At 44.9% G+C, this 12,500-nt stretch overlaps 1 protein-coding gene across 1 annotated transcript in view; it reads right to left on the bottom strand.

Annotated features, from left to right (window-relative positions):
- Window positions 1-2,245: 2,245 nt before the first annotated feature.
- Window positions 2,246-12,500, bottom strand: part of LOC134096235 (uncharacterized) — a 13,340-nt gene continuing 3,085 nt past the window's right edge. Inside the window, exons 4-9 of the mRNA XM_062549989.1 lie at window positions 10,623-10,658; window positions 10,298-10,333; window positions 9,769-9,801; window positions 8,004-8,108; window positions 7,491-7,535; window positions 2,246-4,876 (exon numbers count right to left, since the gene is read on the bottom strand). Of these exons, the coding sequence (XP_062405973.1) occupies window positions 4,704-4,876; window positions 7,491-7,535; window positions 8,004-8,108; window positions 9,769-9,801; window positions 10,298-10,333; window positions 10,623-10,658 (428 nt within the window). The 3' untranslated portion in view covers window positions 2,246-4,703. The remainder of the gene's footprint in view (window positions 4,877-7,490; window positions 7,536-8,003; window positions 8,109-9,768; window positions 9,802-10,297; window positions 10,334-10,622; window positions 10,659-12,500) is intronic.

Raw genomic sequence — 12,500 nt, 5'->3', positions numbered from 1 at the left:
TGTGTGTGTGTGTGTGTGTGTAAGGGCATCACTAGTCCTATGAATGTCATTTTAGTGTGTTAGCAATTGGAAAGAACTGTAATGTTTAGGCCTTGTGAACTGATCTCAGAGGGAAGTTTCTGCTGGTGTCCACATGGAGATTGTGTGGAGGTGCTGCCCTCTGCTGGTTTAAACACCCTCCTGCACTCCAACACATCATTACATTGCATTACATTTGGCTGACGCTTTTTACAGTAAACAAAGCGACTTACAACAAGGCAAATATTTTACGTTTTTTAAAGCAATTCTAACAACAATTCTAGGAGAATTGAAATGTAAAAAGGTAGAGAGCAGAATAAGTGCATCAATGAGCGCTATTGTCTGGAGGGGGAGTGCAGCTGGGAATGAGCGCCTCCTTCTAGATAGATAGATAGATAGATAGATACTTTATTGATCCCCAAGGGGAAATTCAAGGTCCCAGCAGCTTAAGACACCACACACAACATACAGTACAATGTAAACAATGTAAACAGGAAAATTTAAAAGCAAATCAACAATCAACATGACTAAAGGAGCAGTAGAATACTATAGATAAGGTATGCATGAATGTACTGAGGATTGGTACTGTGATCCAGTCTGAGGTGTGTGTCAAGTTGGTAGTGCAAATAAGTCCAACAGTGCAACAGTGCAAGATTAAATTCTAGTGACCAGTAATAAATATGTACAGTACAAAATGTAAGCATAGTAATAATAGTAACAGTACTAATATAAATACATGGACAATTAAAATAAACTTAACATAGTAATAATATAAGAGTTAGACATTAGGGTAGACATGTAAGCCATGCCATGTAAGTGTATAAGAGGGTGGAGGTGCAGATATACTATGCATAGAAGTCCAACTCTCCTTTTTCCTTTTCTGGACCCTGTCAAGGTTGCCATAAATGTGGACACCTCAACAAGCACAATTAGGTGGGAAGTCAAGGATCAGCAAGACTAGTTGTAAGTGGTGCTATGGGAGATGTTCTCTGAAGAGCTGGATCAGCAAGACTAGTTGTGAGTAGTGCTATGAGACTAGTTGTGAGTAGTGCTATGAGAGGAGATGTTCTCTGAGGAGCTGGATCAGCAAGACTAGTTGTGAGTAGTGCTATGAGAGGAGATGTTCTCTGAAGAGCTGGATCAGCAAGACTAGTTGTAAGTGGTGCTATGGGAGATGTTCTCTGAAGAGCTGGATCAGCAAGACTAGTTGTGAGTAGTGCTATGAGACTAGTTGTGAGTAGTGCTATGAGAGGAGATGTTCTCTGAGGAGCTGGATCAGCAAGACTAGTTGTGAGTAGTGCTATGAGACTAGTTGTGAGTAGTGCTATGAGAGGAGATGTTCTCTGAGGAGCTGGATCAGCAAGACTAGTTGTAAGTGGTGCTATGAGAGGAGATGTTCTCTGAAGAGCTGGATCAGCAAGACTAGTTGTGAGTAGTGCTATGAGACTAGTTGTGAGTAGTGCTATGAGAGGAGATGTTCTCTGAGGAGCTGGATCAGCAAGACTAGTTGTGAGTAGTGCTATGGGAGGAGATGTTCTCTGAGGAGCTGGATCAGCAAGACTAGTTGTAAGTGGTGCTATGAGAGGAGATGTTCTCTGAGGTCTTCAGAAGTTGTTTGAAGATGGAGAGGGATGACCCTGCTCTAGTAGGAACTAGTAGTGTGTTCCACCAACGAGGACCAGCATGTGATTCTCCCTCCTGCGCTGCAACACAACAGGTTATATCCACAGGGCCATGCTGCCCTGCTCTGTAGGGGAGGGGGGGGGGGGGGGGGAGAGAGCTGGTGGTGTCCACAGGGCCATGCTGCACTGCTCTGTGGGTGGGGGGGGGGGGGGTGATGTCTACAGGTTGGGTCATGCTGCACTGCTCTGTGGGGGGGGGGGGGGGTGAAGTCCCATACACTACTGTATATATCACACTGTCTATGCCAAGCCCTGAATGACCAAACTCTCTGCCAGGTCTGGTAGTTTTTGTAAGTTCAACATGGGTTATACTGTAGGCTGAAAGTTGAATGAAGGCGTACTTATGTCCATCCGATTTCTTACAGGTTGATGGTTGTTGCCCATACCACGCTAGCATTCTGCTAATGAAGCCTGTGTGTATGATGTCATTGACATTTTAAAAGATGTTTTAAAGCAAATACGTGACTCTAAAAAATCTGTGTCTGTCTTTTAATTATTCTACCTTGAGTCTTTACTGTAGTGGTAAAAATGACTCCGAGACAACAGGTGTGAGACTGCAGCTTTATTCATGACAGCGGGAGCATGTTACTCACAGGAAATGCTACAGTAACAGCTGAGCCCACACAGCCCTTACACACACACCCTTACACACACACCATGGACAATCAGCTGGTATTACACACACACCATGGACAATCAGCTGGTATTACAGTACACACACACCATGGACAACCAGCTGGTATTTAACAGAGATATGAACGCTTACAAGAACCTCTCAGCCTGAGCCGTGTGTGTGTTGCGTGGGATCCCTACAGAGGGGTTTCAGATGGCACGTGTGTGTGTGTTGCGAGATCCCTACAGAGGGGGTTTCAGATGGCACGTGTGTGTGTTGTGTGGGATCCCTACAGAGGGGGTTTCAGATGGCACGTGTGTGTGTTGCGTGCGATCCCTACAGAGGGGGTTTCAGATGGCACGGGGCTTAACTTAACATTCCATTGGGGACCAGATCTCACTACATACAGTATTTATAAGTTATACTAAAACACGTCATTCAATTAAAAACATATAAACAATATCCCACGTCATCATACAACACCCCTGGTGTGAATGTGAAGCATGGATACGGCTGAGTCATCATAAGACATCATTGGTGTGATTCAGTGGCGGACCGTGAGTTCAGCAATTAGGCCTTCAATAATGACTATTTTTTTGTCAAAAAATAAATAAATTAGGGGGGCGTTGCGGGGGGATCCCCCCGCAGATTTTTTTTACATTACAAGGTTAAAATGTGCAATTTCCCTGCATTTCACAGTGGGAGAGAAACGTTTTCTCTTTCTAACGCGAGTCGGTGTATCACTATTTTCGTTACATAAACAAATACGTCCGCGCTGAATTCCGCATTGTTTAATGGTAAACATAACATCTTTATTGGGACCTGGCCATTATCCTTATCAGCAGCATGGGTTTGAGCAGACTAGGCCCTACTTGAAATATTTAGGCCATCGGCTTACTTGTTTCAGACTGTTTCTAGAGCTCTTCTATTTAGCTGTAGCGTGTACGGTGCTATTATTTTAGGTTGCTTCGCTGCTGCTCCGATTAGGCTACTCAAAAGCTAGTCATGTGGAACTACAGGGCTAGGCTATCCTACAGTCAGTTAGTATCTTTGCTACAGTGTTTGCCAAACCTTCACGGTACACTATGAGAAATGTCTCAACAGAAAATGTCACAGCACTCCACCCATGATATTAAACATAGAAGTCACAAAACGTATTGCCCTAATGTTGCCACTGCTTGTTGGCTACTTCAAAATGCATTAATTGCCAGCTCACGTTATGGCCATGCCACGGATTTCACCAATAATTTCCACAAAACTCAAAGAGATCAAAAGTCGGACTAAACTAGCAGGGCAGTAGACTGGCAGTAAACCAGACCTTGGAGGGCAGGGAATCAAATGACAGTTTGACATGCCGATCCCGACAGCTTCACCAAAGTCTCATCAACTCGCACACAACTTCAAGCTAGCATACAATCTAGTCGTACCAAGCTAACAATCTAGTCGTAACCAAGCAGCACTAAAACACGTTTGTTATATAGTAAAGGGCCAGATAACAAGCATATATTTCAAGTCTTATGTTATGAAATAAACATGAAACAAAACTTACCAATTCCTGCATAGTGACCAGCTACGTGCAGAGTTATAGCTGACGTTATGTGTAGCACTATCGATATCTGCTAGTCCAGCTACATTATTTTTGCTTAATGGTTTATTTGCTATTCATAACTATAACCATAGTCATGTCAGTATGACACATTTATTTATCCATTGAAGTCCAGTCTGATTCTGACACTGGCACAAGATGTTCCTCACGTCAAGCCATAGACAGTGAACGCCTCAAACAGCGTTAACATTTGTGATGAACGATTCCGGGTATTCTTTTAGAACATTGCAGGCCTAGCTGCAGTCAGACCTGCCTACCTCGCCATAATAGGTCGATTTGATTGGCTAATTAGTCAGATGTAGCCATCAATCAACCCGAATCCAAATATATGATTTCTAATGGTTGCTTAGGTACCGTAAACGCAGAGATTCCTTGTGAAGGCCTGATGCGGGCCTTAACAAGGGAACTCATGGGATTGGATGAAAATATATCGCACACTCTCGCTATTTGTTCAGACAGTCTGTCAATCAAATCACATAGCCGACAGCGGTAGTAGTCGAGAACGATCGGGGAAGGAGAAGCAGGAGCAAATAATAAATGGTTAAGTAAAATTTTATTAAAGACACTAGTATTTTTCATTCGTTTGGAAATAGTTAGGCCTTCAGAGAAGGCCTTGAAGGCCCTGACGGTCCGCCACTGGTGTGATTTGCTGAGTCATCATACTGTAAGACATCGCTGGTGTGATTTGCTGAGTCATCATAAGACATCGCTGGTGTGAATGTGAAGCAGTTTTGCTGAGTCATGGGTTTGGCTGGGTCTCTACGGGGGCCCCATGGCTGGGTCTCTACGGGGGCCCCATGGCGGGGCCTAACTGGGCGTACACACTGTACACCTGTTGGGCAGGTGAAGCGCTGACGGCAGCAGGTTTGACCTCCTCGTACACCCCGCACGGCTGCCCTCTCTGCTGCCCCCTGCTGCCAGAGATGTGTATCTCAGCATACGCCACCTCATGCTCACCTGGGGGGTGAGGGGGGTCAGACACAATGGGGTTATTGTGCATTTAAACACACTCAACACATCCAACACACTCAACACATTCAACACACTCAACACATCCAACACACTCAACACATTCAACACACTCAACACATCCAACACACTCAACACCTTCAACACACTCAACACCTTCAACACACTCAACACCTTCAACACACTCAACACCTTCAACACACTCAACACATTCAACACACTCATGCTCACCTGAGGGGTGAAGGGGGGTCAGACACAATGGGGTTATTATAAGGGCCGGGACTTTAGCGCGTTAATTACGATTAATTAATTACACAAACATTAATGCGTTAAAAAAATTGACGCATTTTAATCGTATGCCTATTTATTTTTGCACCGCGGAACGTTTCTCACTGGATGAGTTTCAGACGGACCGATTATACTGGAGCACCAAGTAGTTCGGTTCAGACCATAGACTGTAAGGTTCAGACAAAACAAACCACAGTGGCACAGTGAACATGAACAAAGAAGCTGATGTGACCGCGTTGGTTGGCCCGGTGGATGGGAAATGTTGTTACAAAAAACGAACGGATGGAAGCGCAGATAAGAGCATGGTTGTGTGCAACCTATGCAACAAGGACGTATCACCACAGGTATCACCTCAGTGCAAAACATAAAGCAGCTAGCTGCTAGCGTGGACAAAGTATTGTGATACTCCAGTCCAGACACTTGAGGGAAACCTCTGAGCTTTATTTATTATTAAATAGCAACCGAGTTGCTGTTACAGCCACAACTCACGCTAATAACAGTAATCCACCGCACCTAATTCCATGTCCAACTTTCATAGACCTAAAAGAAACTTCACACTCAGAACCGCATACAAGCACACACGCACACACGTAAACTCCGCCCCCCAGTTCCCCTTAAAGGGACACAACAATTTCATGAACTCAACTCAAGGTAACAGGTGACACAATTAACAGGATATCACAGTATTATAGTTTACAGAAGGTCTACCTATCTATAGGCTACATGAATTTCTGAAAATGTACTATTTGTAAATATGGTATTGCTACACTTTATGGCAAAAATTGCACTGGTCTGTTGGACTTATTAATAAACAATATTTTTGTTGCTTAAGCTTAGGCCTATGTATTCAGTCATTATCCAATAGTAGGCTATACTAAAAATCCATGTGGAAAAAAAATACTTCTCACTGTTCTCAGGTCATATATTTCTATACAATTAAAATGCGATTAATTTCGATTAATTAATTACAAAGCCTCTAATTAATTAGATTAATTTTTTTAATCGAGTCCCAGCCCTAGTTATTATGCTTGTTCTGTTTAACTACCACAGCAATGCATGCATCCAACACACTCATGCAGGTTAAAGTGAAGTGACCTCTGAACCTGAGGGCAACTGGCCACACGGGGGGTTACCATAGACAGTAAAAGATATGGACAGAGCTATCACGTAGACGGCAGCAGAGACCGAGGAAGCAAATTTCAACGGTTTTTTTAGGTCTTCTATTTCCGTCATAGGTCTCCTGCGCAGGCTCAGGTGTCGTACATGTGACGTAGGCACGTAGTCTGACCGAGTCTGACCTATGGCGACGCTTTACTCTCTATGGACGCATGCGCATTCCCACGTTAGCATTGATTTCGGAAAAAAGTTTATTACTCTGCCGATAAACAGTTACGAGATTATGACGCCAATTTCACAATGTAGTATGCACTCCGACAATAGAAAATGTTCATATAAAGGCTTAAAACGCTTCAGCTGTAACGTTATTTGATGTCAAAGTGGCGCTTACGTCCCATAGGATTCAATGGAATGGCCAGCTAGCCACGGTCTACTTTTTAGCATGGCGGCCGCCATACTGTCTACACTCTCAGAACGTTCGCTGCCCCCTTGGGGGTTACGTGACCTCTGAACCTGAGGGCAACTGGCCACATGGGGGGTTACGTGACCTCTGAACCTGAGGGCAACTGGCCACATGGGGGTTTACGTGACCTCTGAACCTGAGGGCAACTGGCCACACGGGGGTTACGTGACCTCTGAACCTGAGGGCAACTGGCCACATGGGGGTTACGTGACCTCTGAACCTGAGGTCAACTGGCCACACGGGGGTTACGTGACCTCTGAACCTGAGGGCAACTGGCCACACGGGGGTTACGTGACCTCTGAACCTGAGGGCAACTGGCCACATGGGGGATTATGTGACCTCTGAACCTGAGGTCAACTGGCCACATGGGGGGTTACATGACCTCTGAACCTGAGGGCAACTGGCCACATGGGGGGTTACATGACCTCTGAACCTGAGGGCAACTGGCCACATGGGGGGTTACGTGACCTCTGAACCTGAGGGCAACTGGCCACATGGGGGTTACGTGACCTCTGAACCTGAGAGCAACTGGCCACATGGGGGATTATGTGACATCAAGGGATGCTGCATCATCTCAGACATTACATTTATATGTGACCATTACATTAAAGTAAATCCAAAGAATAAATGTGCTATATGTGTACATGTTATTGTGCTAGTATGTGTGTGTGTGTGTACGTGTGCGTGAGTGTACGTGTGTGTGTGTGTGTGTGTGTGTGTGTGTGATCACCTGACCTGGTACAGTGTGCGTATGATGATCTGACAGGTCCATTGTGCTCTCTGTCAAAACACACATGTGATTGGTTTATCAACAGACACGTGTGATTGGTTTATCAGCACACACACGTGATTGGTTTATCAACAGACACGTGTGATTGGTTTATCAGCACACACACGTGATTGGTTTATCAGCACACACACGTGATTGTTTATCAGCACACACATGTGATTGGTTTATCAACAGACACGTGTGATTGGTTTATCAGCACACACACGTGATTGGTTTATCAGCACACACACGTGATTGGTTTATCAGCACACACACGTGATTGTTTATCAGCTCAAACAGACACGTGATTGGTTTATCATCAAGTAAAAAAAAATAATCAGCATATATGCATTTTGGGCAGCACCCCACCAACACACACACACACACACACACACACACACATACTGTACACACACACACACACACACACACACACATGCATGTGTGTGTGTGATAGAGGCAATGTACAGGTGACTGACCTGTTTGTGTGCGTTTCTTCCTCTTGCAAACGTAGAGTATCCCTCCTACCACTAACACACACACTAGGATGGCAGCAAGACACACTGAGATGGGAAGGACCATCCCTACAAACACACACATACACACACACACACACACACACACACACACACACACACACACACACACACACACACAAATAAAGGACAATCACTTCAAACACAAATTAATCTACATGGTTAAGCATGAGATACAAGAATGTGATACAGAGTACACACATCAGTGTCAGTAGCTGAGTGCAGTACACACACACACACACACACACACACACACACACACACACCAGTGTCAGTAGCTGAGAGCACTACACACACACACACACATCAGTGTCAGTAGCTGAGTGCAGCACACACATCAGTGTCAGTAGCTGAGTGCACTACACACACACACACACACACATCAGTGTCAGTAGCTGAGTGCAGCACACACATCAGTGTCAGTGGCTGAGTGCAGCACACACATCAGTGTCAGTGGCTGAGTGCAGCACACACATCAGTGTCAGTAGCTGAGTGCAGTACATCAATGTCAGTAGCTGAGTGCAGCACACACACACACACACATCAGTGTCAGTAGCTGAGTGCAGCACATCAGTGTCAGTAGCTGAGTGGATGGTGTGTAGGTGGAAAAGGGAAGCACGTGGCTCATTGATATGAGCACAATGAATCAGGGAACATGGACTTATAGGTCATCTGTACAAGATGGTTCCGCTATTCAATCGTCCACACCTGTGTGGAAACACAAACACTAACACCAACACAAACAGGTAATGTGGATGAGACGATGGTCTAATGTGGATAAGATCTCTGATATGGACAGTGTGTCAGCTCTAACCCCTACAATAGAGGCAGCTATATAATCTCATAGGTCTAGTGTTACTATATAATCTCATAGGTCTAGTGTTACTATATAATCTCATTGGTCTAGTGTTACTATATAATCTCATAGGTCTAGTATTACTTTAGCCAGACTGATGGAGGAGGTTTAGCCTGGCTAGTGGGGGCTGTTTACACTACAGTATCATACTACAGTATTTATAACAGGTTTGGTTATTTTTCCGGGCTGTTTATTATGACCTCCACCAAGGAGGTTAGGTTTTAATCTGAGTTTATTTGTCTGTCTGTTTGGTTGTTTGTTTGTCTGTTCGCAAGACAACTCAAAATGTGTCTGACCGGTTTTGGGCTACTTTTAAAAGTGGTCACTTGTTCAAATGTAGGCCATGGCCCATTTCTTTATGCAAATGCTGACTGACTGATGGCCATCAGCAGGTCTGAATGAACAGATGCAGCCATGGTGCTATCGAGGAGGAAACCTGTTTACAGAAAGCACAGTGAACGTTATTTTACATGATTCTGTCCTCCCACACTCCTCACTCTCTATCCTTTCTCCACTCCTCCACTCTCTCTATCCCTTTCTCCACTCCTCCACTCCTCACACTCTATCCCTTTCTCCACTCATCACTCTCTCTATCCCCGTCTCCATCTTTACTTTCTGATTACTGTGGGTAATGGCTGTGTGTGTGTGTGTGTGTGTATGTGTGTGTGTGTTGTGTTGTGTTGTGTTGTGTTGTGTTGTGTTGTGTTGTGTTGTGTTGTGTTGTGTTGTGTTGTGTTGCGTTGTGTGTGTGCGTGTGCGTGTGTGAGATTCTGATTACTGTGGGTAATGTATGCGAGAGGATGAAAGACCTGTTCCAGTACATGTGTTGCTGTGACTGGGCTAGTTCTGTACCTGTTTTAGCACTGGGGTGAAGGGCGTCCGACTCTGAAATCAAATGAATATCATCATCATCATCATCATGACATTAGGGCAGCCGTGGTGTACTGGTTAGCGCATCGGGCTTGTAACCGGAGGGTTGCCAGTTCGATCCCCGACTGAAGTGCCCTTGAGCAAGGCACCTACCACGGCTGAAGTGCCCTTGAGCAAGGCACCTAACCCCTCACTGCTCCCCGAGCGCCGCTGGTTGGGCAGGCAGCTCACTGCTCTGGGTTGTGTGATTCACCTCACTGTGTGTTCACTGTGTGCTGTGTGTTCACTAATTCGGTTAAATTGGGTTAAATGCAGAGAACTGAATTTCCCTCACGGGATCAAAAAAGTATATATTCTATTCTATTCTTCTATTGACTTTATATTAGACCAACTGTCAGATAAACAGCCTTGTGGTGCTCTATACACAAGTGACTTTATTCAGATGAACAGCCCTGTGGAGTTCTATTAATGAGTGACAACAGACTACAGTATGACCGGGGTAGTTCTGTACCTGCTAGCATAGCACTGGGGCGAGGGGTCTCCGACTCTGAAATCAAAAGCATATTGTCATCATGACTTTATATTAGACATCCTGTCATATAAACAGCCCTGTGGTGCTCTATACACAAGTGACTTTATTCAGATAAACAGCCCTGTGGTGCTCTATACACAAGTGACTTTATTCAGATGAACAGCCCTGTGGAGCTCTATACACAAGTGACTGTGTGAGGGATACTGGACGACACGCCGTGTATAAACAAGTGACTATAAACGGCCCTGTGGAGTTCTGTTAATGAGTGACATCAGACTACAGTATGACCGAGGTAGTTCTGTACCTGCTGTTTTGGCAGTGGGGGGAGGGGTCTCCGACTCTGAAATCAAATGAATATCATCTTCATCATGTCTTTATATTAGGCCTGTTGTCATATAAACAGCCCTGTGCAGCTCTATGCATTAGTGACTATATTGCTATCAGATAAACAGCCCTGTGCAGCTCTATGCATTAGTGACTATATTGCTATTAGCAGTGGTGTAGTTTGTGATACACACTATACCCACTTAAAAAGCATCACCATCTCAGTATGCCCACTTAGAATAGGCAAGGATACATGTACATGTTAACATTTGGGGTTGATCACAGTGAATACCCGCTACAGCTAACTACATCACAGTATACCCACTACAGCTAACTAGACTACACCACAGTATACCCACTACAGCTAACTAGACTACAGTACACCACAGTATACCCACTACAGCTAACTACACCACAGTATACCCACTACAGCTAACTACTACACCACAGTATACCCACTACAGCTAACTAGACTACACCACAGTATACCCACTACAGCTAACTACACCACAGTATACCCACTACAGCTAACTACTACACCACAGTATACCCACTACAGCTAACTAGACTACACCACAGAATACCCACTACAGCTAACTACTACACCACAGTATACCCACGACAGCTAACTAGACCACACCACAGTATACCCACTACAGCTAACTACTACACCACAGAATACCCACTACAGCTAACTACTACACCACAGAATACCCGCTATACAGCTAACTACTACACCACAGTATACCCACTACAGCTAACTAGACTACACCACAGTATACCCACTACAGCTATCTACTACACCACAGTATACCCACTACAGCTAACTACTACACCACAGTATACCCACTACAGCTAACTAGACTACACCACAGTATACCCACTACAGCTAACTAGACTACACCACAGTATACCCACTACAGCTATCTACACTACACCACAGAAAACCCACTACAGCTAACTAGACTACACTACAGTATACCCACTACAGCTAACTAGACTACACCACAGTATACCCACTACAGCTAACTAGACTACACCACAGTATACCACTACAGCTAGCTAGACTACACCACAGAATACCCACTACAGCCACTTCACCACAGTATACCCACTACAGCTAACTACACCGCAGTATACCCACTACAGCTAACTAGACTACACCACAGACTATCAGATGTGCAGCCCTGTGGATCCATATGAAGTGCTCAAATAGTTGAATTTCCAGAATGTATGTAAATAGCGCCGCAATCTTGGTGGGGGCAGCAATCACTGATCGCTGGTGGCCGGCAAGTGTTTTGCAAATAAACGGTAAAGTGTTTGCCCCCAGCAACATGGCAGCCATGTTATCTGCTGAAAAAAACAGCCTGACCAGCTAAAGGTGGTTTGCTGGTTGACCAGCTTGTTAACCAGCTTATTTGACCACCCTATGATGGTTAACCAGCAAGACCAGCAAAACCCTCGCGAAAACACACCCTCAGCTGGTTTACCCAGCTTACGATGGTAATTCAGCTGGTTTTGATTGTCGTACCACCTCAAGCTGGTCATTTTAGTTGGTGTTGCTGGTCTACATTGCTGTTTTTTACTGGCCACGTCAGCTTATGTTGGTCATTCTTGAAAACCAGCTTGACCATCTTTGTCAAGCTTGACAGGCTGGTCGCCAGCATGACCCTCTTAAACCAGTTGTATCCCACACGACAGGCTGGTAACACCAGCACGCCCAGCTTCCTCAGATGGTCATGCCAGCATGTGTAGCTGGTGGCCTAACCAGCTACACCAGCAAAGGCCAGCAATAGCGGGAAGAAAACCAGCAAAGACCAGCTAAAACCAGCTAAAACCAGCTACCAGCATAAGCTGG

Source organism: Sardina pilchardus, chromosome 11, assembly GCF_963854185.1.
Source record: "Sardina pilchardus chromosome 11, fSarPil1.1, whole genome shotgun sequence".
NCBI classification, from domain to species: domain Eukaryota; kingdom Metazoa; phylum Chordata; class Actinopteri; order Clupeiformes; family Clupeidae; genus Sardina; species Sardina pilchardus.
The sequence above is the reverse complement of the archived record's forward strand: the minus strand, read 5'-3'. Positions and strand labels throughout refer to the sequence as shown.